Below are 26,574 nucleotides of genomic sequence, written 5' to 3'. Positions count from 1 at the left end.
GCGAATACGCACTAAAATCCCCTTCTCTGATGCGACATGTGATATATGCACCACTAGAGGTCGCCCCAAGATCACCGCGCAAGAGTCAACAACGTTCGAGTCATACTGTATAAAAGTTTGTATACGGTCATTGTGAACTCCTGGGGAGGGGAGGGGGCACTTCGTAGGTGTAGAGCGCGCCAGATTCTGCTGTTCTATATTCACGCGAAAACTATACAAATAAAACATGATATGAGGTTCCGAGTGTAGGCTTAATGCTTTCACAGACAGTTTTTTTTCTATAAACAGACGTATTATTCAATAATCAGTCGTAATTCAATTTTTCCCTTTTTATGCCACACTTCAGAATCCAAAATATTGGATTGGACACCGCATTATTTAACGAGACAATAACATTAACTGGTGGAAAATTAAATTTAGTGGTCAGCACACTTCACGCTAGCTAAGGGTTGATACAAAAATATAGTATACTAATTCCCTGGTTGTCGGCGCTCCACCTGCAGCAGCTCTATTCTCCACCAGCTGGGACCGCCCCACGCTTAAGTCTGAATCTTTCATGTGTTTGGAGATGTTTTGGTTTAAAAGCTCCTAGAAGTCTCAAAACAGGGTCACACGCAGTGACTTTACACTGTTAAATCCTTTTAAAAAAGTTTTACACCGAAAAAGGAAAGAAAAAAAGGACAAAAGATGAGCTTCTGGTGAATGCTGTGACGGCAGACCTTTGGCCCCACTCAGCGGACCAGCGTCGAGCTCAGACCATCGACCTGACACCTGATAGCTCCAGTGTGCCGCACCGTCTGGTTCAGAGCACGCAGTGCTGTCTGCGTTGAGTTTGGTGACATGCGATGGAAATAGATTACACCTCCAAGCAGCAGAAGATCCACTTAAAAGCGTCGTTTTGGGATTAACAGACGCGTTAACCCGCTAAAAGAGAGCCCCCACGCGTAACTCGCAGCCCATTAGCGCATTTCATGGAGATCCTTAGATGACAAGACCCGCTGCACGCTGCGGGTTGCGCTCAGCAACACGGATCTGTAATTTTGGAACATGGCGAGAGGGATGAGAGGAGCTCATCTCCTCTTTGGATTTTTTATTCTTGGGTTGACGCTTTTCAGGGACGCGGACGGACAACAAACTTTTAATGACTTAACAGGTTTCAGTTTGAATCCACCATACTTTAACCTCGCACAGGGCTCCGGGATCTCCGCTACAGCAACCTGCGGACAGGATGAGGCTGGCACACCGAGATATGATTTATATTGTAAACTAGTCGGAGGGCCTACAAATGGACTTCTTACTCAAAATATACAGGTAAGGAAATAAGCCTTCGTGCATGCGTAAAAGGATGGGGACGTGGTGATTACATTGTAATGTGGGAACTCCTGTAACTAGCGACCCACTCGTCCTTTTTAATGGCCCAGTCCAATGCTCCTAGTACTACCAGGAACCCCTCCGGGAACCGTGACAATTAACTGCCCACCCTGACCAAGTTGCACAACTGCCAGAAATAGTTTTACACCATTGTAGTTGAGTTCCACATTTTCTAAAGGAAATGCCCTTTCAACAGGGGTCTTATTTCCTTAGGAGATCTCCCAGGGCAATAAGGCTTTTACAGCCCTATAATACTATAAAATGCGTTCCCAAGCTTTTTCAAGTCAAGAATTTCATTAATCTACATTAAAGATATCATATTTATTTGTTTTTTGTCGTTGTTGTTTTGTTGTTGTTGTTGTTTTAAGCTTTTGGCAGTACAGGTAAGTTTTTTGCAAGCACCTCCACCATTATTAAACATGTCTGCTAATTGTTTCTGAATACTAACGACCTGATACCTTTTAGGGTCAGTTTTGTGACTACTGCAACTCCGTTGACCCAAACAAAGCCCACCCTGTGACCAATGCCATTGATGGGACTGAACGGTGGTGGCAGAGCCCTCCTCTCTCCAGGGGGACTGTCTACAATGAGGTGAATGTTACCCTGGACCTTGGACAGGTGAGATTATCATAACTCACACTACACATGAACAGATGTCTCCTGGTTAATACCAGCTGTGTGAATAATGATAGCTCAGTGGTGTCAGTAAAACATAGCACCTGAATGTTACAAGGGGAGAAGAGGAACATTTATGTCTTCCTTTGCCATTGCTTTGTGGCTGTGAAATAAGTTATTCCATTTGTGTGAGGTGACAGAGCACCTTTGCTGGTGTGAAATGGGAAGTCTGTTATATTCTTGTACCACTTTCTGTCTTTTTGTTATTGGTCTTTGCTTTGTTTTTGCTGCTGCTGATTTATTTTTGATATGCCGGCAAGAAATCGTTTTTTTAAAACTTCTCTTTTTTCCCTTCATAAGTATTCCAAAGGTGTAACATGATTATGTTTTCAGTGTGAGCTTCATCACCTCAGCTAGCAGTAATCATGTGAATAATGTGCTGCAGTTGGACTCTTGCCAGGAATCAGATTCACGCCCCTTTAGCTGGAGAGCATGCTTCCATCCTGAGCTGTGTGTCTCTGGCAGGAGTTTGGCTAACGGCCCATAAAACAGCACCTCATGCTCAATTATCCACCGTGAGGAAAGAGAGGAATGCTGTCTCTGGATTAGGGATCAGGAGAATGTAAAATCGAATAGGAGAAGTTTAGGTGGAGGCATGGACCTCTTACGTGATCAGGGTTTTGACTAGCTTTGGAGAAGACTTCAAAAAAATAAATGAGAGAGAGGAGCAAAAGTGCTCCCCTGCACACGTGTTGCATCTTTGGCTCCCAGTGGGCACTGTGTCAGACAATGGGTGTGGGCTTTTCTGTCTCTGTTTTTAGACAGACTGAGCTGAGCAAAGCTCCTGCATGGTTAAATATAGTCCAAACTTCCAAGAGGATGGACACATGCAGGGCTTTTAGAGATGTCTGCCTTTAATACGTGGTAATGCTCAGTTTATTTAGGAGCAGGGAAAGCAGTATTATTGCATTATAGGGTTCTAGAAGAGTGTTGCTAGATCTCGGACTGTAACTCAACCAAACAAAACCCTGCCTCCCTTCAATACAACACAATCTTAACTACATATGCACACACAACACACCCGTTTCACCTATATCACAGTTTTTCTTTTTTTTTTCCACCACGACTCTAAATGCTCACCTGCTGCCCTTGCATCCTAATGTTTAGTGCTCAAATCGTGTTAAGATATTTTTGTTTTTGTAATTTAATTATATGATCATATGTTTGCAGCTCCTTGATGCATAGAACAGGGTTGTCAAACTCATTTTACAGCTCAGTTTGATCTTAAGTGGGCCAGGTCATTAAAAACTACGGTGGGCCTGAGAGGCCAAACGGACTGCAACTTAAGAAAAAAACAGCAATAAGAAAAATGCTGCAAAAGCACACAAAACACAATGGAAATAGGAAAAATGACAAAAATAAAAAACAGAAATAGGAAAAAACAGATTTCCAAAAGCACAAGGGAAGTGTTTCTGGAGAGACAATAACCCAACGGACCAGTTGCAGGAACCCAAAACATGGTGGGTGTGTTTTATCATGATTCATATAATACTGATGACGGATTTTTAGGCTAATAGTTAGGCTAACACACTTACCTCTCATCTTTTCTTAACTCACAAAACCGATAGATCCTCCACTTCTTTTGAGTGTCTCCCAGCGCAATTCTTAGCATTTTTTGGTTCCTGCAACTGGTCCGTCGGGTTATTTTCTCCCCAGAAACACTTCCCTTGTGCTTTTGGAAATCAGTTTTTTCCTATTTCTGTTTTTGTTTTTCCTATTTCCGTTGTCGTTTTTCCTATTTCCGTTGTATCTTGTGTGCTTTTGCAGCGTTTTTCTTATTGCTGTTTTTTTCTTAAGTTGCAGTCCATTTGGCCTCTCAGGGCCACCGTAACAAACCCTCTTTCTGACAGTGTAAAGACGTTCAGCTGCACATTAATCCCTGATATCTCAGTATAAGAAGTGCAACTTCAACAGCACGCTTAAGTTTTACGACATGATAAAGAAATGCTGTAAAATGCACGAGCTGTAAAATGTATGAAAATGCAGTTAAAAGTCAAAATGTCCTTTATATTTTCTAAAGATGTCCGGTTGGCTGGGCCGATTCTGGTCCCTGGGCCTTATGTTTAACACCCTTGCTCTAGAATACCAAATCAAGTACCTGACCAGGTTACTTACATTCGTATATGTGATGTTTGGGGTGTGCTTTATTTACCCTATTGCTGTGTTTCATGGCTTTCTTCCACCAAACAAACATAAGCCTGTGCATCATCCAGAAAAGTGCTCTAAGCTGCCGTGTTCTTTGAGTGTTCTGTGTAAAACTTTAATAGCTTTGTAGATTCTTTTTAAATCCATAGGATCAATTGTGTATACAGTGAAATATGTGGGCTAGACTGAGCTGAAAGGGTACTGTGGTTTCTTTCAAGAGCAACGCAGGTGGCTGTGCAGCTCTTAGGAGAGATATTAGATAAAGGCACACTTGATGTTTATGTTAGAATAATGAGGTTCAAAGAGGGGGGCTCTTTTGACAGAGCTGCTTCCGGTCTGTCTCTTTCAAAGACGACCGTTTGAAGCATGGCTTGCCAAGTTTGAAGCTAGACTAAACTGATATAAAGTGACCTGAACGGTTGCTATGATAAATTACACCAGTATCCTGCTGCCTTGGCTTTAATGGCAGTGTGGTTCTGTTGGATACTCTGTCAGTTGGACTAAAATTTAAAGTTTTTATTTTTGCTAACTTGTCTAGATTTTTTATTTGGCTGGAACATGTGTCATCACTACAAGAAGCAGTCAGGGCATAACTGGGCATTTTCATTTATTGTACTAATAACAGTCTCAGAAACAAAGGTTCGGACAGCAAGGTTTTCTTTTTTTACATGTAACAATCCAAAAGAACTCGTTATTAGCTGTTTGATAACAGAGTCAAGTCAAATATTCCTGTGTTGTTGATTCATGGCAAGAGGGGGGAGGCTATCTTCAATATCCTGCATACAGAGGACTCACATCTATACATACAGCAATGTGCAATAGTTTTGAGCTTCCCCTCATTTATTTATATTTTTCTTACCTGTGTTGCAATTTTTTTATTATTATTTTTTTTAGCAATAGTGTTTCAGGCCTTCTGATGGGCTCTCAAAGGTTTTCTTTGAAATCTTTTCCACTCATTTTAAATTCAGTCATTGTTCCTGACTCTTTTCAAAAGAATGTGTTTTGTTTGTTTGTTAAACTGATCTAAAAGGCACCTAACCCAAGGGATGAACCAGTGTTGTGTCTACACATAGCAGATAACTTAGCAAAGAGACGGTTTTAAATTATATTGTATTTCCTTTTGTTACTGTATAAATTGTGTGTCACAAAAACACACAATTTATAATCTACTATCTACAGTAGATGGATTGTGGCTGTCAAGAAGCCACAGGGAAACAGGGAGAAAAGGTATGTCAAATTACAGAAGAACTGGACTGTAAAACAATGGCAACAGGCCTGATGAATCCAAATGTGATTTGAATTTGATTCAAATCATCGTGAGTGTGAGAGGTACAAGAGTGAGCGTAAAACCCAAGCTCTGTCATGTTTTGGATCTGCATTTGGGTGTTGGGATCTTATCAGAACTGATGGAAATATTTTGAACCACCATGCAATGCCATCTGGAAAACATCTGATTGATAACAATTTAATTTTTTAGCATGAAAACTGATCCCAAACATACATTAAAAGCAAAGTGGTTTGTTAGTTGTTTTATATGTATAAAACTGGTTAACTTGAGCAGTAGGCTAATAAGATTTTGGTTATAGTTTTTGTTAAAAACAATTACAAAAAAAGTCCTGGTGTTTAGGACTGACGGACGGTCAACTTAGGCAAAAAAAACCAACCAGTTTTTATGTTTTAACAGCTCCATTGTTGATAATATGTTCTGTGGCCTTTTGCTCCCCTGACCCACAAAAACAGCATCCTCTCCAAGTTCCTCAACTTAACAAAGCAAACACTTCCACAGAGTGGAGCAAGGCTGCGTCTCCATTCATGTAGCAAGTTGGTCTGGAGAGGAAGAGCGAAAATGGGAATGGCTCGCAGGCAAGTCGAGATGAATTTGCATATTTAGAAAGTAATATGCCATTTTTTTAAATAAATTAAGTGACTTTTAGAGTTTAACCATTGCCAGGATTGGGACATTGAAATTCCGGGGATTTATTGTCTTATTACTGGATGAGATTATCCCTGGAAAAATGAATATTGCCTATGCCATCAACAGGAGGCTGACATTTTTGGTTTACAATAAAAGTCTTGACAGTTATGGATTGTCCTGATATTTGACTTTTGTCTCAAGACCTTTGTCGCTGCATGGGCATTTCTTTGTATGAAGCCAACTTTTTTCTCACTTTCTTTACTAAGATCTCTTTTGTATGTTGTATCCCCTCACAGTAATGATTTTAGAGATGTTGGGAAGAGAAACAAGAACTAAGGAACAAAGTTTCTAATGAGAATGTGGAGGTGCAGCATTTACACATCGTGATAAAAGATTACCGATACACCCGTGTTTTTTGGTCCTGACCTCTTACTGCCATTGCACACTTTAAAAAACTCTTTCGATTTTTCACCTTTGTTTTTCAAAAACTCTGGCATGCGTATTTATGACATTATTTATTTTAAGTGACTGTGATGTTTTATCGCTGTATTGGCCTTGGGTGATGTCTGTGCTGTTTAACTGCTGTTCTGATTTATGTAGCGCTGTAATCAGGTCACCATATAGTTTGCCTGGGTTGATGATTAAAACTGTCTTACAAACTAATCTGAGTCTAACAGACAAAACCAAGACTGAATATTTGGAAACACAATGCGTTTTACCTTTTACCAGTTCTCGGGCAAACATTTGCTAAAACCTCGCACCGCTTTCGTTAACGGCCATAGAGGTCAAATGCTTCTTGTAGCAGGATCGCTTTCTAAATTGCCTGCAGCTAAGCAATCTACACTGCACAGGCCCCCTGTCTCAGACAGGCCAAGGCAAGCAGGCAAGCTGCTCCCTGTTTTTGTGACTTCTTGGCTTTTTGACCTATGACCCATGACAAATCCTACCTTCAGTCAGGAAACGACCACAGTGATCTTCAGTTACTCCCCCTAAACACCTTAATATGATGTTTGGTGTCACTGGCTTCTTTACTTACTTGTTTAGGAATTTGCTTAGAGTGAATAACTTGGACTATACAGAGGCATGTGCAGGTTGCACAAATACACATTTTGTGTTGTGCATTTTTATTTTAGCACATTTTGTCAGAAACATACTTATTATGAATTGATGACGGCAAAAAGTAGCTTCTCTTCCTAGAACCTTTTTCCTTGTGAACCTATTTACAGGGCACAGTAAGTAAGCCATTGTTCCTCTAAATATTTATGCCATGTATCAGGCTACCAGTCACTCCTTTTTTCTGGGGAATGTATTTTAGGAGCCCTGACCACATGTGCTTATCTGCCTGAGTGAACCCAGAGTAGACCATGTGAGGCAAACATTATAGGCCTTACAGCAGTCTGTCTGATGAGAGTGAGCTGCTTCTCATTGGTAGAAGTCAGGCAGTGACTGAGTGAATATTGGATCCTAGTAGTTTAAACGACGTTCTGATTAATTACGTGTTTTGTTTTGTTTCATTCTTTTTTAGCTTTGAGGCATTTCTTAAGTCGTCTGGTGTTTATCATGTTCGTGCTTTTGCTGCTTTAAATAGCCTCTGATTGCAGAATGTCTTGTTATTTGTGATTTGAAGGTTATTCATTTAGAAGGCTTTGGTAGTGTGCACACTGAGACCTTTCACTTTTTAGAAGATGTGAACAAGTTCAAGATCTATGATTTAGCTTTGTAACAAAGTGGCAAGAGAGTGACTCAGGTTAATGCAATGTTTTTGGCTCTGTCTATAATTCAGCAATCGTCAAGAGAAAAAGCTTCCAAGAACTCAATTTTGGAGACATTCCCCTGGAACCTAATCCTCTTTCTCGGGGGTTCACCTCCCACAAAAGTTGGTTTGAATGTTTTATTTGCAGCCGTCGCCCCCTTTTGTGTTAGAATCCTTCTAGGCGGTATTGTGTGACATCCTTTCTATGCTCTCAGACTCTCACAAAAGTTTGGCCCTTTTAAGCCTTGCTGAAAGTGACCCGGCCTTCTCTTTTCACAAGATAAATGGCTAGAAATAGAGAGGTGGTGTAATTTGGTGGTGAGAAAAGAGAAAACACACATAGCGTAGAAGTTATATCTGAAAACATTAAATTTTCCTGGCTTGTTGAGCACTCTTGATGCTGTTTAATCTAATAGACATTAATGTACAACCCTGCATGATGCTTACTTGTATGCATGGGTGACCTTCTGGGTCCAGATTCAGTTTGCATGGCTGCACTGCGTCTCTTGAAACCATGTTAGAAGCGGATTTGTACTTTGTATAGGCTGTAATCCTAATTGAAGCTGTGATTTGCCGATGTAATCCTGAACAGTCAAAGAAGTGAGTAAATTGCTGTAGAAGAACTGCCTATCTATGCTTTGTAATAAATATTTCTTCATACTGTATAGTTGGCTCACCCCTGAGACAACATTGGCTGTTACATATCCCTTTTGCTTCGGTGACGATGGAGGTGATGTAAGTGCCCGTCTTTAGCTGGGCTGCCCAAGGCGCCAGGCCAACCCAGCAGATATTTACAACTACACTAACAGTCACACTGTGCTAGTTAGCATTAGCAGAGTGCATCACGGGTGACTGTTGGACAGCAGCTCCTCTTAAATCTGGAGCTGTGATGTGGAAAAGCTTGTGGGGGTTAACGTGGGATTACCTTTTCAAGGGCCACGCCACCAGTTTGTACATAGTAATGTTATTCAGTGGTCACAGGTTTACTGACGCAGGCATTGATGCAATGGGAAGTTTCCTAGACCCATTTGACAGGGGTGTTTCATGAATAGCTCACCCATATATACACCCATGTATACTGCAGCACAATGCAGCAACATAGCTGCAGAATTTTACACATCACTACTAAAGCACTGTGTTCCATAAATATTTTTTTTGTTTTTTTGCTTAGATTCCAATTTTTTAATCAGATTCTATCACTTGGTTATTAGATCGCTGATTTCTTCACATTACAGCCAGTTTTGAATTTGCATTGCTTTTAAAACATCCTCCAATGAATAACTACTGTCACACTGGACCCCCTTTTGCCTTCCGAGCTGCCTTAATTGTTTGTGGCACTGAGTCAACAAGGTGCTGGAAACGTTCCTCAGAGATTTTGATCCATATTAAAATCGCACAGTTACATCCATGATGTGACTCTCCTGTTCCACCACATCCCAGAAGTGTTCTTTTGAATTTAGATCTGGTGGCTATGGAAGCCATTTGAGTACAGTAGACTCATGCTCAAGGAACCCGATTTAGATTATTTGAGCTTTGTGACACGGTGTGTTATCCTGCTGGAGGCAACAATCAAAAGATGGGTACACTGTGGATATAAAAGGATGTACATGGTCAGTAATTAGGTAGGGTGTCTTTAAATGAAGCTCAAGTGGTTATTTTCTTGGCAAAGTGTGCCTAGAAAATAACACGCCCACCATTATACCACCATCACCAGCCTGCATCTTTAATACCATTCAGGATGGAGCCATACTTTCATATTGTTTCTGACCCTGCCAGCAGAAATTTGAGTTCATTAGACCAGACAACTTTTTTCCAATCTTCTTTTGTCCAACTTTGTTACTCTTGTGTGAATTGTAGACACAGTTTCCTGTGGCACTTGTTGTGGTAGTGTTGTCACCCAACACTTCAATGTTCAACTAGTTTCAGAGATGCTCTTCTGCACATCTTGGTTGTAACAAGTGGTTATACAAGTTACCGTTGCCTTCCTATAAGCTCAAAGCAGTCTGGCAATTCTCCTCAAATATCTAACATTGACAAGGAATTTTCAACTAAGCGTACATGGCTAAATGCACTGAGTTGCTCCCATGTGATTGGCTACTTATGTATTTAAGTGAAGAAGCAGTTGAACAGATTTACCTAATAAAGTGGCGACTGAGTGCATAATGTTCAAAGCAGAAGTAGAAATGTGCGGCATTATTACCAGAAATACTTCTCGTGCAATTTTTAGCCAACTGCTCGTCGTCACCATATAACTTCTGTCATGGAGACAGAGAAAAACATACCAGACTACCCCCTTCTCCTTCCACAGCCCACCTGTTGCACACAGACAAACAGTTGTACACTGCATTATTACAGACTGGAGTGCAACTGCTCCATCCCCACTGCGCTACGTGTCCTGTCTGGCACGGGTGATCCACTGTAACAGAAGGTGATGCCTCCCCTCCTTTAAATTGCATTCTTCTGATTTTATATCAGATTTTCAGGCGCTCACTGTCAGGATTGTGCTCTCAATCTAGATTTAGTTTTTTTTGGTTGTACCCTTTGGTTGAACTTTGGGATTATGATGTTCAATATTGCTAACAGTATTGCTAGCTTATGTCTCATTTCCTACCTGTTTAACATTAAAATAAAATAAAAGACATGGAAATGTTTGACACAACATTTTGATGATTGAGGAAGCTGTGAGAAAACCCTAACCAGTTCATTTTACAGTACACTTCATTTGATCTACACAAAAAGATTATAATTGAAGAGATCCACGTGGCAGGCATGCCTAAAAGGAGTATAACAACCCAAGGGTCATGCAATCAGCTCTTTTCTTTTGAGATCTTGTAGCTCCACAGCTCTAATACCTGAAGGGGCAAGCATGTGTGAAGTTAGAGGGTAGAACCTCTGTGTAGAGGCAACAGTGGGGCTGCAGATCACACTGAATGGTGCAAGTATATCACTTCTGAGCTGTCGCACATACAAAATGGGTTATTCATGTGGACAGTTTTGGGCCTGACATGTTAAGGGTTGATGGGTTTAGGAATGATTAGTGTGTGTGCATGTGTGTGTGTGTGTCAGAATTAATTTACACATTTCTACAGGCCCAAAAAGGAAAGGAAAATATGTTGTTATGCTGTTAAAAAGGTGTTTGGTCACGAGGGATGTGAATGGCTTTGTTGTTCTGTTGCGTTAATTAGGAGGTTGGAGGAGATCTGGATGCTTTACACCTTATATATATGACATCAGGTCTAGGTCAAGAATTTAAGAAGGGTGGTAAAAAGCGAAGAGGGTAGTTGTCAAACCTGTCAAAGCTAAAACTCTGACCTTTTTGACACCCACCCACACAGCCCTGTGTTGTGGGTGTTGAGAAGTCAGACCTCACGGCAGTACGAAGCCACAGATGCTGGGAGGGGGAGAGGATGGTACTTCTCAACTGCCATTCCAAGTGTTTTTTTTTACCTCAAGCTTGTCAGTGTGTTTCATGTCTTTCGTGCCACTACTCATGCACTTAACATGTACAGTATTTCATGGTTCCTTCAAACAATACGTAGGTGCTGGACATATTTCAAGAGCATGTGTTTAGACTGGCAGGACACAGTTGGAAAGACAGGCCTGAAATTAAGCAAAGCCATGCCAGGACAGGCATGGCTTTGCTTAAGCAGTTTCCAAGATCACACTGTCTGTTTCTAGCTGTGTTTGTTTCCGGAGGATTCATCTTGCCAACACTCAGTGTTTGGCATCAAGTCAATAATAAGTCCCTGAATCTTTGTGTCCTCATCGCATTACTTGTAACTAAACTTTGAGATTGCATAGCGACTTGCAGACTACAGCTCAGTTTGTATCCCAAAAAGCTAGTTTTGTTGCACTACCCATCTTGAACCCAAATCTCTGTTGAAACACAGCTGGTGTCTGATTGTTTCAGCACTCTAATTTGGACTTTGGCTTCTTTTTTTAATTTTTTGTGACACTGGAGGATCTTGTTGCCATCTTTATCATCACAAGTGGTGGAGGAGATTTTCACTGCTGAACGTTGATGTCAGCAGCAGGTTCCTGTAAGCAGGGACACACTCTGCTTTGGGGGCATTAGGGGGGAAGGGGAATGTGGCGCTATGTTTGGAATCTGAGATGGGTCTGCGTGCCAGCCAGCAAGTCTCTCGCCACTGCACTGACCCTTTTTCTTTCCTTTTTTTTTTTTACACTCGTGCCATCTCACCCTCCTGACATCTCTTAACGTCACTGCAGCCCATGTGAACCAAACTTCCTGCAGGTCCTCATCAGAACCAGCATGCTGATTACAGGCAACTCCTGCTTCTATTTTTAGATTGCAGCCCGTGCAGCCGTGCATCTTTTTTTTGTTAGTTGCGCATCCTGTTGCATGCGGGTGGAAGTGTTCTCTGATTAATTTTAGGACACACCCTATTCAAAGCTGTGGTTGCAAGTTGTTTTATTTACTTTCCGCTTGGACCCTGATTAAAGACGTTTCCTGATTTGCAAACTGTTTTGTTGTTTATTGGTGATTGTCTGCAATCTTCAGGCAGAAAAAAAAAGGCGGACGTTTCCGTAACTGACCTCTGAACTCTCTCAAAATCCATCAACCTAAGGGCTTCTTGAACTTGAGGTTTTTTCTTGTCAGTATAATTGTGGGTCCTTTTCGACACAGTAAGTCCACAGCAGATGCATTGCCAGACTTTGCTCTGCTTTGATATGTTTGTATTAGAGCTCCTCGTCTCATGCAAGTGAGTAACTGGAATATTTCAAATGCTTCCTTGGGCTTTCATCAATGTGCTGTGGGATGCTGGACGAGTGTGGGCCTGCCTTCATCCGCCTCGAAGACAGACAGTCTGTAGAAATGTCTGTTATTGAAGTAGTGCACCGCATTATGTAGATGCAGTTACATTCATGAGCTTAGCAATGAGTGCAGGTACTGCAGGTTATATGTTTTTGAACCATGCAATGTTTCCGCGTGCCAGCTTTTAGATAAACTCTTTCTAAACCGTGCTAAACAAGACATGGACGGGTGTGGTAGTCGGGTGTAGACGAGGCCTTTTTGTTGACACTGCAGGTGTCACGTGCAGGATAGTGTCAAATGTTTGCGATCCAAGCTATGTCAAGTCCATGCCAAGTCATAACAAAGAGACCTTTGACTGCACAAATTACATTTCTTTTGTACAATGTTCAATCAAGCTGAAGTCACCCGCTTTTAGGGCTTGATAACGATGTTGACGAACTGTAAAGGAAATGTACTGCGGTGAATATCACGGGCCTGACAGAAAGCTCAGTGTTGGCAGAAACCGTCACTGACATCATTCTCTGGCCTCGTGTGGACTGAGTATTCTGATGGGAGGTGAAGATAGAAAGTTCGGGGAAGCATACAGGGATCATGTGGGCTGCACCTGCACCAGTTTATACACTCTAACAAATGTTGGCCACACAGATACCGCTAAAGCTGAGACTCAAGAATAAAAGGGCTCAAAACAGGAAGTTCTTCCTCGTTCAAAGCCATTAATCCTGTGGTGATCATTTACAGAGATAATACAGCCAAGCTGTTGTTGTATCCATACATTCACAAGAGAGGAAATGATATCTTCAGAGCTCCAGGTCAAGCAGGGAACTTTGACAGAGCAAGTACAGGAAACTGTATTTTGCCAAAATTCATTCTGAACACTGGGTGCTTTTTTATTTACCCTCCTCTTTGCTCTCTCTCTCTTTTTATTTTTTTTTAATTTTTTTTATTTTTAGCTCTTCCATGTCGCATATGTCCTCATTAAGTTTGCGAATTCACCACGTCCTGACCTGTGGGTGCTGGAGAGGTCTGTCGACAATGGGAAAACCTTCACCCCCTGGCAGTATTTTGCACGTAAGTTCATATGTTAATGCATTAAAAACCTTCTCCTGCAAGCTGGTGCACTTTTTGTGCTGTGAATCAAACATTGAATCCTCTTGAATGTGGTCCCAACTTGAATCAATTACTCAACTGAGTTTCAAATCAAGGAAACGTGCAGGTCTGCAGAATGCCTTTTAAAATAAATAAGTGCCGTTTTCTATTGTTGTCTATAATGATGTAATTAGTGATGACAGATTGTTTTAGACTCTGTTCTCATAAAGGTTTTCTCTGTGGATTAAATTAAAAAAAAATCAATTTCAGTCATAAATACACAGATAGGGCAGAGTTTCATGTCTCTGCACTACACAGCTTTGGGCCTTTTTATGGAAAGGATTTAAAATTCAGCCTACCAAAAGCTATCACAGCAATCCAGGGTATTATACATTTCTAGAACTGGCAGAGGCAAAAAGAGTGTGGTCATCATTAACACTATTAGTTATACACGTGTCTTTCCTGCCATGACAAGTCAAAGTGTTTCTGTAAAGAAAAAGGCCTGCGGACAGAGTTAAAACTTTGTACTGCAGTATGTTTAATCAGAGACAGATTTAGACAGGGAGTGGGTGTGAACAAAAACCTTTGATTAAATTTGACTTGTTGAAAACATGCGAGAATGTCAGCTTAATGACTGATTTTGGTGTATTAAAAGTGGCAGGTGGTGACACGCTGCAAATCTGACACTGAACTGCCACCATTTTACATACTTAATGCATATTTTGTATGTGCTGATTGGATATCTGAGGGAGGGTGGGATGCGTGCACAGAGCCTGCCAGGAGACACAGCTGTGACTCATCTGTTTTACAGTCTCAAGGTTTCTCTTCAAGTTTGTGTTCTTTCAGGAGCTATCATGAGTTAGAGACTATTAGCTTAACCTTGAGCTTTACCTTTAAAAAATTATTTCCAGCTGCATAAACACTGCAATTGCATATTATATCATTCCTTCCAGTGTATATATATAGAGAGATTTGAGATTATTTAAAATCCCAGTTTTTCCATTTAAAATTATACTTCTTTGGTCTTTTCCTTTTGCGTCATGCAAAAGGAACATGATCCTTTTTTTCATGTGAAGATGCCAATGTAATTTCTTTACATTGTCAAGAGAACTAATTAATTAAATAAATGATTTATTATAAAAATATAAAGAATAATGGGTGTCTTCTTCTCCTTCTTCTTCTTTTTTTTGGCAGATTCAGCACGTGAGTGTATTGAGAGGTTTGGAAAGCAGCCCAATGCCCGTTTATTAAATGATGACGACCAGCTCTGCATCACAGAATACTCACGGATCATCCCTTTGGAGAATGGAGAGGTAAAATAAAAATGTATTTCTTTCTCCTTTTTTCTTTTTGAAGTAAATCAAATAGCTTGATATTGTAATAAGCATTGTAAATGGATTGTAAATTTGTATTGTTTAGGTTGTGATATCCCTTGTCAACGGCCGTCCGGGGGCCAAAAACTTTACCTACTCACCTGCGCTGCAAGACTTTACAAAGGCTACCAATATCCGCTTGCACTTCCTCCGCACCAACACCCTGCTCGGCCACCTCATCTCCAAGGCCCAGAGAGACCCCACCGTTACACGCAGGGTGAGACACACTGAACAACCTCGCACTATGGTGTCATGCTGGCAGGCTCTTGTTTCCCATTTGGCCTTTGCAGCACCCACCTGCTAGCTTGTTTTTTGCTGAAACAAGCGCACAGGCCTGCCCACATGTTCACCTGTGTTGAGACCCACTGCCAGGTCTGTCTGTTATCTATCATATGAGTCATCTTGGTAATTTCCTTGATACAGAGTAGTGTACAGGACTGTGCAAAACATCTGAGCTACTCCTCATTTTTTTAATATTTTGCTTCCAGTAGCCAATATTTCTCCAGGCTTTCTGAAGATCTGTCATAGTGTTTCTTTGAAACTGGCTGGTTTTTCACTTATTTTCAGTCAAGTCCTTATATTTGACCATTTTTAGGGGAACACCTATAAACAATTCAAGCATAAAAAGGCACCTAAGTTGCAAATAATTATTTGTTTCCATTTCATGTCAAAAATAACACACTCTGACAGGAAGAAAAAAAAATCATTTTATCAGCAACAAGCTAAAGCCCAAAGCGCTATTAGTCGAAAACTTTGTATATCTCAGCATGGTGTGCAGTGTGTCCTGAAAAAAACTTTGAGGAAACTTGTGGAGGACAAAAGCGGCAGACCTAACGATGAAAGTTATCTGAAAGTTGTGTCCTTAAGAAGGAAAAATATCCTGACCTAGGACCGGAGAGATAGATCTGACCTTTGAGTTGATCCAGCTATTGTTCACTGAAGCCTCATCAGAAATGGTCAAAGGTGGCTGCCAAGAAGCCAGAAGTACAACAGTGTCTACAGCCATCTGTAAAACATTGAGACGACTCTGTCATGGTTTAGTCCTGCATTTCAGCCGGTGGGTAAGGGATGTCATGTCAAAACTTGTAGAATTATGAACTTTAAAAAATAATATCACATTTTGATCCATCATGCAGTACCATCTGGAAAGCATCTGATTGGCAGCAGGTGCCAATGATCAATGATCCTAGACACACTGCCAATGCAGTAAAAGCATACCTGGAAAGGAAAACGTGCAATGGAACGCCATCAGTCATTGTTTGGCCTTTCCAGGAGCCTGAACCTCAACATTACTGGAGCAATGTGAGATCATTTAGACAGAGAATGAAACAAAAGGCAGCCAAAATCCAAAGAAATGATAAGAAAGCTTCAGGCTGTGCTGAAGAATAAATATGGTGCTACCAAATACTTACTGTCAAGCCTGTTAGAACTAAACAAACCATTTTTTTTTTGGTTTATGTTTTGGCAAAATATAAAGACATGATGGTTTTGCACAGCACTGTATCTTTGTGATTTACTATTGTGTCTAAAACATCTGTTTAGTTTTCCTTATTCGAACCTTTGGGAATCAGTGATGTTGGCTGCCTTATCTCGTGTTATCTCACGCACTGATTCACCCCATAAAACTAGCATTATCTCATGGGTCATGGTTTAAGTTTGCACTTGTCAGCATGTGTGACTCACTTCTGCTGCCAAGCAGAGCCAGGCATTTGTTCTGGTGTGACTGGTGTCGCTAAGTTGCTGATAACATGGTTGGAAATTATGCTGCTGATAACATATTCTTTATTTGCTGACAGTATTACTACAGCATCAAAGACATCAGCATTGGCGGACGCTGTGTTTGTCACGGGCACGCACAGATGTGTGGTGGAGGCCGTAACCCTGACAACCCAAATAGGTTAGTAATACATACTTCACCTTCAGCTCTAAAATATACTTGCCTTTATTCAGTGAGCTTTTTGTAGAATTGGGGGTCTTGTGTACAACTATTACAGTAAAGTGGATTTAATTCTGAAAGAAAAGAGGCAAAGATTACAAATGCTGCCTCTAGTGTATGAGGTATAGCATAGATAAGATCAAGAGTGATCACTTGTTTCTGAAAAGCACAATTATGTTGTTTGTGCAGTGACTTCACCATTATAAAAAGCAGTAGATTGTTTTAGTTTCCCTGATTACTGGCTGTGATAAGATTTGGGATAAAGCGCTGCTTTGAACCATTGTAAGCATTAGTACTCTGAAACAAAAAAGTCCAAGAAAAAAGAAGAGGATAGGATTCGTGGATGCTTCACTAAGTTGGTTGTCTCATCGCTCTCATCGCTGTAATTTCCAGGTGCTGTAAGCGGCTGTTTTCACCTACACAAAGCTTGAACATCAAACGGAAGACAGGAAGAATTAACGCTGAATAGCAGCTGCGCAGATACCAAAACAAGGCTTAAAGCGAAGCAAATTTGAATGTCTATTTGTCTGACTGTCTGAAATAAGATTTCAGAATGAATGTTAGTGCTCCGCTGTGCGTCCTTGAGTTTGTAGATACCCGACTGTGTGTGCCAGTAAATATCAATGTACAGTTGGGACTTTTTCTCTGAAAACCCATCTTGGCACTACTACTGAATACAGGCGTCTCGTCTCCTTTCTTTAGTCGCCAGTGCGAGTGCCAGCACAACACCTGTGGCGAGTCATGTGACCGCTGCTGCCCAGGATTTAACCAGAAGCCATGGCGCGCTGCAACTGTTGACAACCCGAATGAGTGTCAGCGTAAGTATACATGTACAGTACTTCATTTAGTGTGTAACCAAAACCGCACTCTGCTACTCCCCATGCTGTTGGCTCCTTGAATTACTACCCCCAGAGAGGACTGAAGTGTCCTCTTGCCTCTGATATTTAAGCCCTATTGTGGATGCCCTGATATGGTATTGTGGTGAGCCTCAGTGAAGAGCTGGGAGGACATTCCTGATATGGTATGTGTGATGAACAGCACGGTGCACAACTTGCTTCAGGATAACTGGGTTTTGTCTGTTTAGGTAGCTGGTCAATGAGCTTAGTCAACCCTGCGCCGACCTAGATAGTGAGAGCTTATCAGCGAGCCATTCAGTCCATCAGCAGAGCCTTTGCCAACTGGAATCTAATTGCTTTGCACTGTTGACAAGTTTGGCCTTCATGAAACATAACCTTGAATCAGCCACAGAAGTAAAGCAAGGAAGGAAACTTGTAATCCAGTCAGTGCACTCATGCAGTGCAAATGCACCCAACCCATTCATAATCATTAATAAGACAGGGTGGATTACAGGAAGAGGATATGCCATCTTGTTTAGTTTGGATTTTATAGTTTCTCTTGATGCTTAACAACCTTGACTTAATATTCCTTTTAAGAGAATGAGTAGCTTAAGGTACTTACAGGGGGAAAGGGGGAGTCAGAGGTAATTTACTGACAGTATAGAATAATACTTGTCTCTGTTTTTGTGTGTGTGTGTGTGTGTGTGTGTGTGTGTGTGTGTGTGTTTGTCTTGGGGGGTTTCCTCCTCAGCCTGCCAGTGTTTCTCCCATGCCTTCGACTGTTATTACGACCCAGAGGTGGAAAAAAGGGGAACAAGTTTAGACACCTTCGGCAGGTTTGATGGAGGAGGAGTGTGCATCAACTGCCAGGTATGTACTGGGTATCAAGTCTAAACTGATTCTTATGTTTGCATGTGTGTGGTTGAAAACAGGATAGAAAGTGAAGCAATATTCCATACTGCATGTCTCTATATCATTCAAGTCTTTTGCAGAGGATTGGATATTGCATACTTCAGTTTGAAACTTGTGCAACTTGCTGTGTGAGGCCAAAGCAAACGTTCTTTTTGAAACTTTCTAGGAACTTTGTGACCTTCTTTTTGCCAAGATGAACTTGAATTGAGTGTTATGTTAAGATGGAGTGTTATGGATATCAAGTATTGCGTAATGTCCACATAGATTGATGCAAAGCTAGAAACTTAAACTCATATTTTTTTGTTCAAGACTAAAGTTAATTTTGTTCTGTATCATTCTTTAGCACAACACTGCTGGAGTGAACTGTGAGAGATGCATTGAAGGCTTCTACAGGCCTTACGGTGTCCCTACTGAGTCTCCCACCGGATGCATACGTAAGCCACATTTTTGTCTGTCACATCAAAATGCTGTTTTCATACTGATGTTGTAAAACTTTACTATGTACTGATGAAAAAGACTGTGGAAATATAAGCCTATGCTGTTTATGCATGCGTGTGTGTATTTTTGTGGAATCCGTTTTTGCAGCTTCTCTGACATTTTTCAAGATACGACAACAGATAGTTTGGGAATCAACTATTGTCCCACCATGTTGTTATGTGACCTACAACATGTGTGATCAATGAGTGAAGCCAAAGTGTATTTTTATTCAAAGCAAGGCTTTAGCACCTCGCTTTAGACTGACACAGATGGCACCACTGTCAAGCACCACGGGCACCGCCGCTTGTTTTATTGCTAAACTGGGCTCTGCCATTGTTTACACTACTTTAATGGTCCATCACTATTCCTCTTGGTATAAATAGCTTACAGTTGTGTTTGCACATGACAAAGTAGTGGAATTAAAGCGGTTGACCCAAGAGCTTTTAATTTAATCATAAAATACACAAACTCAATTAAGTAGCTTAGTAGCCGAAAGTGTTCAGAGTCAGTAAACGTTCATCATTATTAACTTTTAAGAGCTCTCGTTTTGGGATTTGGGATGGTTGAAAGCTTTCTGTACGTGTTACTTTACTTTGTGGAAATTTTGGGTATTTAACCTCAATTTGTGCTCTGAGTGGGCATCATCATCAGCACTGTTGCCTCACATTAAGAATTTGCTGGTTTCGAATCGACCATGTGGTCGGGGTCTTTCTGTGTGGAGTTTGCAGGATCTGTGTGGGTACTCTGACCTCCTCACACAGGTTGATGATTCTCATTTGCCCATACGTGTGAATATGACTGTGAAAGGATAACTGTCTCTGTGTCAGCCCTGCGACAAACTGGTGACCCGTCCAACGTGTACCCCGCCTCCCGCCCAATAGCAGCAGGGATATGCTCCAGTCCCCCCACCCCACCCCGTGACCCTGAAGTAGATAACAGGAAGAAAATAGATGGATTTTACTCTGATGATTCATGTGTTTGTCTATATGTGTATTTTACATCTACATTTTGCACATGTTAACATGGGCACTTTCTTTTTTCTTTTCATAAAATCACATGGCATCTACCAGCTTGCAGCTGTGACGAAAGAACTACAGCTGGATGTGAAATGGGGTCTGGATGGTGTATCTGCAAGCCACAGTTTGCTGGAGAAAACTGCGATCGCTGTGCTGATGGACACTATTACTACCCAGACTGCTTTCGTAAGTTTAGTTTTGCTCTCACATGCCAAGTTAGATGTGAGAGCAATCATGCATTTAGCACAAATGTGCTAAATGCATGATTTTGGCAAACAACAAAAAGGTACAGTTAGTCTTTCCTGTACCTCATTTGAATCTTGACTTGAAGGGAAGACTTTGCTTTGTCATAGAAGGGTGCAACTATTCATGGTCAGTTTACCTGAACCCAGTCGTTAACAGCTGGAATCATGATTCAACATTGTTTTACTCTCAGATTTCTCCCTGAACAAACACATTTGTCCAAAGCCTTTTGACAGAAATACATCTTGCAGGAGTACACTTGTAAAGTTATTTCATGCTTTGTGTAAGCCTTACAGGTAGTGGACACATAAAAAAACTTCCCCATCTAATCTCATTGATCTGATCTGCCAGCAGATTCAGGAGTCTGCTATGACTGGAGATAAGCTGCTCGATGTTTCATTTTACATTTCTTTCTTTAAGGCGCTAAAGCCATTCCTACAGTAATATTGATCTTTTTCTCTGTCTTTGATTGATAAACCTGCTTAAAACCGGCTTCTGTTGAATTTCCTACAGCACTCGATTTCTCTATTCACACATCTATTTTCAATCAATTTAAAGTTATTCATATTTAATTGAAAATTAGCCAGTGTGACAACAGAGAAATCCAAAGACTCACATCATTTTTGTCTTATCATCTAATGTTGATTGTCGATATCATTGACAGTCCTTACACAAACACAGCAACACAGGTTTGTAGTCTCAAGATGTGTTTTGCTAACACAGAATTTTTAAACATTTGGTCCTTATCATCAGCATGTTAGCACTGCCAAACTAGACTAAACATGTTGACTCGGTCATGAGAGAATTATTTGGGTTTGAAGAGGCGCTTGCTTGGTGTTTTCTGTCACGGCACGAAATGTTTGCAGCTTGTTGGATTTTGAACTGAAGATGTGTAACTTGTACACATAAAATCTGACAACTGTGTAACTGCAGCACCAGCTGAAACATTAACTGCACATCGTCTGCAAACGCTTGAGATTCGTGTCTGAGTAAGTAAGTAAGTCTGAGTAAACAATACCTAAAATAGTTGAGCGGTTTTACAAGACAAAGGAGCCTATGTCATTCTTTGGTCTGTCCAAAGGTAACAAAGTCTGCCTACCAGTTCCTTTAAAGCTCAGTACTAAATAGGTTACAGTGTGCTTTTTTAAATGCATACACATCGTGTACTTGTAAGAATGGATGTGACAGTGGTGATGTGCTGAACTGTTCAGGCCTTATTACTCCTCCCAAGCAAAGTCGGTGCTTAATCCTTTATAAAATGATGAAAAGTTGTTTTTAGACTTTGTGCAAATCCAGGCTTGTTGTTTCCCCCCTGCGTACAGTTTACATTAAGCTGAGCTGCCTAACCACTGACTTTACTATTCAAATGCAAACATTGCTTAGATCCTCTCGTCTATCTCTTGGCAAGAAAGTGAATAACTTCAAAACGCGGGCGTGGGGGATGTTTGTTTTTATATGAGTAGCTTTCAATTACTGCACCAAGAGAAATCCCCCCCCCCCTCCCCCGCACCAATAAGTAATGTTGACACTGAGGTTTTACTTCATTACATTTTCCAGTCACTGGAGGTCTTAATTTTGTTCCTTTCTTTTGCAATCAGGATATCCAGTGTACCCAGTGACCACCAAATCTCCTGCAGGTCCCATTGTGGGTAAGATCAGTAAACAGACTTTTGCAATATGTCATATCAGACTTAGGCATTTTTAAACATCTGCTTAAAATGCTGTTATTACATCCTCCTTATTTTCTCCTTCTATAGGTCCCACTGTTTGCCCTCCAGGCTATTTTGGCGTGCCCAGCTGTCAGCGTGAGTGTGGTTAGACCTGATGTGAAGTGTCTTCATGGCAGTGCTTTTATACTCATTGCAACTTGATTGAAAACGTTACTGAAACTTGTAGTGATGGGTCGTTCGCGAACGAAATGGCTTTTAGAGCCGACTCTTTGAAGTGAACGACGCGAGCCGGCCCCTTATTGGGATCCATGAGGGGTTTTTTTTTCTTTTTCTCACCCTCTCTCTCGCCCTTTTTTCCGCTAAACTCCGCACGCGCGGCCTGTACTTTGCGCTGGCCAGAGGGGGGAGGGGCGTTAGTTACACTCGCAGTAGCACAGGAACAGAGCCAGAGAGAAGGGACAAGGGACAAGAACGTCACATTAGAAAGGTATAGTAATCATCCACTATTTTCAGTTGCAGATGATAAAGGATTCAGAAATCATGCAGGCCCATATGACAGAGAATGTGCATCTTCTTTTTGTTTTAATATTTTAATTTATATTTAATTGTGTTGTGGTTTGCAGTGTTTTGTGTTGTTTTACGTTAAATTTGTTTAAAAGAAAAAAGCTGAAAATTTAAATAGTTAAAAGTTTAAAATGTAAATAGTTGTTTTTTGTATTATATGATTTATTTATTACATTTTATGTGGAGTGAATAAATAAAGTATATTTATGGTGGCCCTTAGAGACAAAGCACGTACAAACTCCAAAACACGTACAAACTCCAAAACACGTAAAAACTCAGAAGCACGTACAAAAGACAACAGAAGTGCTCCAGGATGCTAGGGCGCAGTGTTGAGCTTTTGTTACCTAGTGGCTACACAAGCCAGGAAGTATCAACAACCGGATTTGGTGTGTGGTAGTAACAGGTAAATGAACTTTTTTTTTAAATTATTTGAATAAATATGAGTGCTTGTCTATAAATACACAAACAATACACACATGCTTTCAATTGTGTAATTTAAGTGATCTGGGTAGCTCTGTTTTGGAAGTTCAGTTAACGCTAGAAATGTGTTTTGGAGTTTGTATATGCTTTAGAGTTTGTACGTGCTTTGTCTCTAGGGGCCATATATAAACATATAAATAAAACCACTTTTTTTACATTAGTAATTCCTTTTCTGCATAATTTTATATTATTGTTAATGATAAATTAATTAAAGCAACAAAACAACCTGAAGAGCCGGTTCGAAGCCGAAAGAGCCGGCTCTTTTTAGTGAGCCGAGCCGAAAGAGCCGGATCTCTAAAAAGAGCCGGAAATCCCATCACTAGAAACTTGGCCTTTTACAAAGGTCTTTTATAGGGTACCCTTTTTAAAAAATTCCAGACTTACTTTACTTAGAGGCTTTCAAAAGAGCTTTAGCGGTCTGTATGTGGTGCCACTGAGTCAGACTCTGTTTTGTCTTGATTTAAACTTAAGAACACGTGTTAGAGGTCAGTCAAGTTGAAGGCTAAATTTGTAGCCCATGTGTAACCTGGCATTTATTGTGTTTAGCTGGTCAAAATACTGGTATAATACATCCAGATAGCATGCAGTTGTTCAGAATAACAGTTCAGTGGTCTTACATTTTCTCATCCATCAATGGGACTTTATGTTCAAATAGTCTCATGATAGCAGTGGCCATTTGGGGCTATTTAGTGGAAACTAATATTATTTATAAGTTTCCTTCAAGCTGGGAAATCCATTATCAGTAATATGGCATTGCTATTAAAGTGAAAACCATCAGTTCTTGATTCTTTTCCTCCCACTCAATTCAGCTGTCAGAGAACGTATGCTAACACTGACTTACCTCTAACGTGTAGGCTCAAGAGCCTGTCTTTCAATCAACAGCCTTTGAAAAGCTGGCTTCATGCTTGGGAGCTGCTTAGAGGCAAAGAAAACTATGGTAGTCTCTTGGGTGGCTGTGCCAAGCCTATTCGGGAACCACTACCGGGCGGGGCCTGGCAGGGGGTGGGGTGGGCACCAGCATAGCTGTGCCACTGTGTGCCACACTATGAGAATAGTTCAACTGAAGGAAGTATTTGTCAGTCTTTTTTTTTTTTTTTTGGAGTTCCACTAAAGGAAGAGCTCAGCCTCAATTATAAGCAAACGTTAATGTTCCACTAGGAATACACATTTGAATTTCTGTTAAGATTTAATTTGTTTGCTGTTATTGTTAAATTAAATGCTTCCACTGTGTTTTGTGCGCAGCGTGTATTTGTGACTACAGAGGGACTCTGGGTGGGATATGCGATGCTTTAGGCCGCTGCCTGTGCCAGCAGAGCGTGGAGGGCGAGCGCTGCGACCGCTGTCGACCTGGATACCACTCCTTCCCAAACTGCCGGGGTGAGAGAGACGTGCATGCCAACATAGAATTTGAACCCCGCAGACTGTAAAGAAACACAAAGTCATCAGTGTTACTGGTTAATGATTAGGAAACCGGAGTTTTATTTTAAAAGAAGTGGCCACAAGTGGTTATTATGTGGAACAGGGACAAAGGCAGCAAATCAGCGCTGTAAATGTTAATAGGTGTGACTGGAGTGACTTAATTACACAGCAGGGATTAGTTTGTCCAGCAATCTTTTGCTTTGTCAATACAGAGAGAAACTTCACTCTCTCCATGAGAGAGCTTATAGTATTATCAGATGGAAGTACACTTACATATTTGGCCTTTTTTAAGTCTTAGCTCAAGGTTTTTGACACTTGACCCTTAAAGCTTTAAATGGACCCTCCAGACAATCTGATTTCAGTAACAATTATCAAAGTACATGTGGAAAAATGCGTGTGTATTATGTGTGTTTTAGTTGATGTTTACAGATTTTTTGCATGTAAAGATTACTTATTCGGACAGATTTTTTTATAATGAGGTCTTTTCTGGGTAAATGTTTATACAGAGCTATAAAAATAGAATAAATTTTTGCTTTATTATTTTATTTCTTCAGCATGTCTCTGTGATGGGGCCGGCGTGGCCGACAGCGTGTGCGGTCCAAATGGTCAGTGTATTTGTCTCTCCAATTATGGGGGACGGGAGTGTGATGAATGTGCGCCAGGCTACTATGGATATCCTGACTGTGCTGGTAAGTAGGATTTGTCCCTCTATGTCTATCAGTATAACTACAGTAGATAAACCACTTGTGTACTTTTGACCTCTGCTGATGAGAAAGCTGCTGGGAAAAAAAATGTAGCTTCTGGTTTGGTTGGATTTATGGTGGCCTCTTCTCATGACTTTGAAGGAGAAATCCTCCCACGGCATCCACAAAAATCCCACTCTGCCCCCTCAATTGATTTTTTTAATGCAATTTGCATGACACGATGTTTTGCAGAGAGATGAAATATGTGATATTTATAGACCTCTTCCTTGTATGGACTCATATTCCCAAGAATAGACAACTGGGAATCACTTAAGACAATCTGATTCTTAAAATAAACAAGCTCATCCCAAGAGTTTCAATTCCTGTTCTTTTCTTATGAGATTCACTTATCCCTAAGGACAATGGCTGGGGCTCTGGAGGTAGAGCATCATCTACTCATCTGAATTGTTGATGGTTTGATCCCTGTCTCACCCAGTCTGAACCACATGTTACTCTTTGATGCATTCGTCTGCATGTGAATAGTAGACACAAAGCACATACATGTGGAAAACAGTGCTTGTGTGGAGGGGTGAATGAGACATGTTGCAGAAAAAGGGCTGTATAAGAACCAGACAACTTACCATAATAATGCTTAGAGTTCTTATGTCTGCTTGTGTAACTGTCCCCAGCCTGCCGGTGTTCACAGGAAGGCTCATATGACGCAACTTGCGACCCGTTATCGGGTCAGTGCCTCTGCCTTCCAGGTGTGGTGGGTCAACTGTGTGATCGTTGCGCCTCTGGTGTGAGATTCCCTCAGTGCTCGGGTAAACACTTGAAATCATCAAACTCATAAAAGTAGTCATTTTTATGGACAGCGGGTAGATGTGTTATTTAGGTCATTATTGTTTGCTGTTGCTGTGGTTATTGTTGAAGCTCAGTAATATTACCTTTTCCTTTTTCATTTTGTCCTTCCAGCCTCCATCAGTGTGTGTAACACAGCAGGAACTGAAGCGTCTGATCCTCGAACGGTGAGCCGCTCTCTGTTAAGTTGCATTTTTCTGTGCATCGTGGCCCTATCTGGAACAAGCTTTTATTTTCCTTGCTGATAGAAGTGGTCACAGTATAAATCCAGTGATGGGTGTGGGTTTGCATTGACTAACAGCCCTACAACTGATAACACAACTCCACGTCATCCTGCGCGGTTTCACAAGGAAGTGTTTTTCTGGTGAAAACCAAAGGAAAT

General features: G+C 40.9%; 1 protein-coding gene across 3 annotated transcripts in view; it reads left to right on the top strand.

Annotated features, from left to right (window-relative positions):
• The first annotated feature begins 528 nt into the window (after positions 1-528).
• Positions 529-26,574, top strand: part of LOC309693403 (laminin subunit alpha-3-like) — a 60,361-nt gene continuing 34,315 nt past the window's right edge. Inside the window, exons 1-16 of one of the 3 annotated variants that reach the window (XM_082512555.1) lie at positions 529-1,311; positions 1,837-1,989; positions 13,587-13,704; positions 14,917-15,035; positions 15,142-15,312; positions 16,892-16,992; positions 17,734-17,849; positions 18,619-18,737; positions 19,123-19,213; positions 20,327-20,458; positions 22,114-22,164; positions 22,273-22,320; positions 24,472-24,606; positions 25,203-25,337; positions 26,021-26,155; positions 26,307-26,359. In XM_082512555.1, the coding sequence (XP_082368681.1) occupies positions 1,048-1,311; positions 1,837-1,989; positions 13,587-13,704; positions 14,917-15,035; positions 15,142-15,312; positions 16,892-16,992; positions 17,734-17,849; positions 18,619-18,737; positions 19,123-19,213; positions 20,327-20,458; positions 22,114-22,164; positions 22,273-22,320; positions 24,472-24,606; positions 25,203-25,337; positions 26,021-26,155; positions 26,307-26,359 (1,941 nt within the window). In that variant the 5' untranslated portion in view covers positions 529-1,047. The remainder of the gene's footprint in view (positions 1,312-1,836; positions 1,990-13,586; positions 13,705-14,916; positions 15,036-15,141; positions 15,313-16,891; positions 16,993-17,733; positions 17,850-18,618; positions 18,738-19,122; positions 19,214-20,326; positions 20,459-22,113; positions 22,165-22,272; positions 22,321-24,471; positions 24,607-25,202; positions 25,338-26,020; positions 26,156-26,306; positions 26,360-26,574) is intronic. The other 2 variants (XM_082512556.1, XM_082512557.1) reach the window with 2 other exon arrangements.

Source organism: Aulonocara stuartgranti, assembly GCF_965226115.1.
Source record: "Aulonocara stuartgranti genome assembly, chromosome: 18".
Taxonomy (NCBI): domain Eukaryota; kingdom Metazoa; phylum Chordata; class Actinopteri; order Cichliformes; family Cichlidae; genus Aulonocara; species Aulonocara stuartgranti.
The sequence above is the reverse complement of the archived record's forward strand: the minus strand, read 5'-3'. Positions and strand labels throughout refer to the sequence as shown.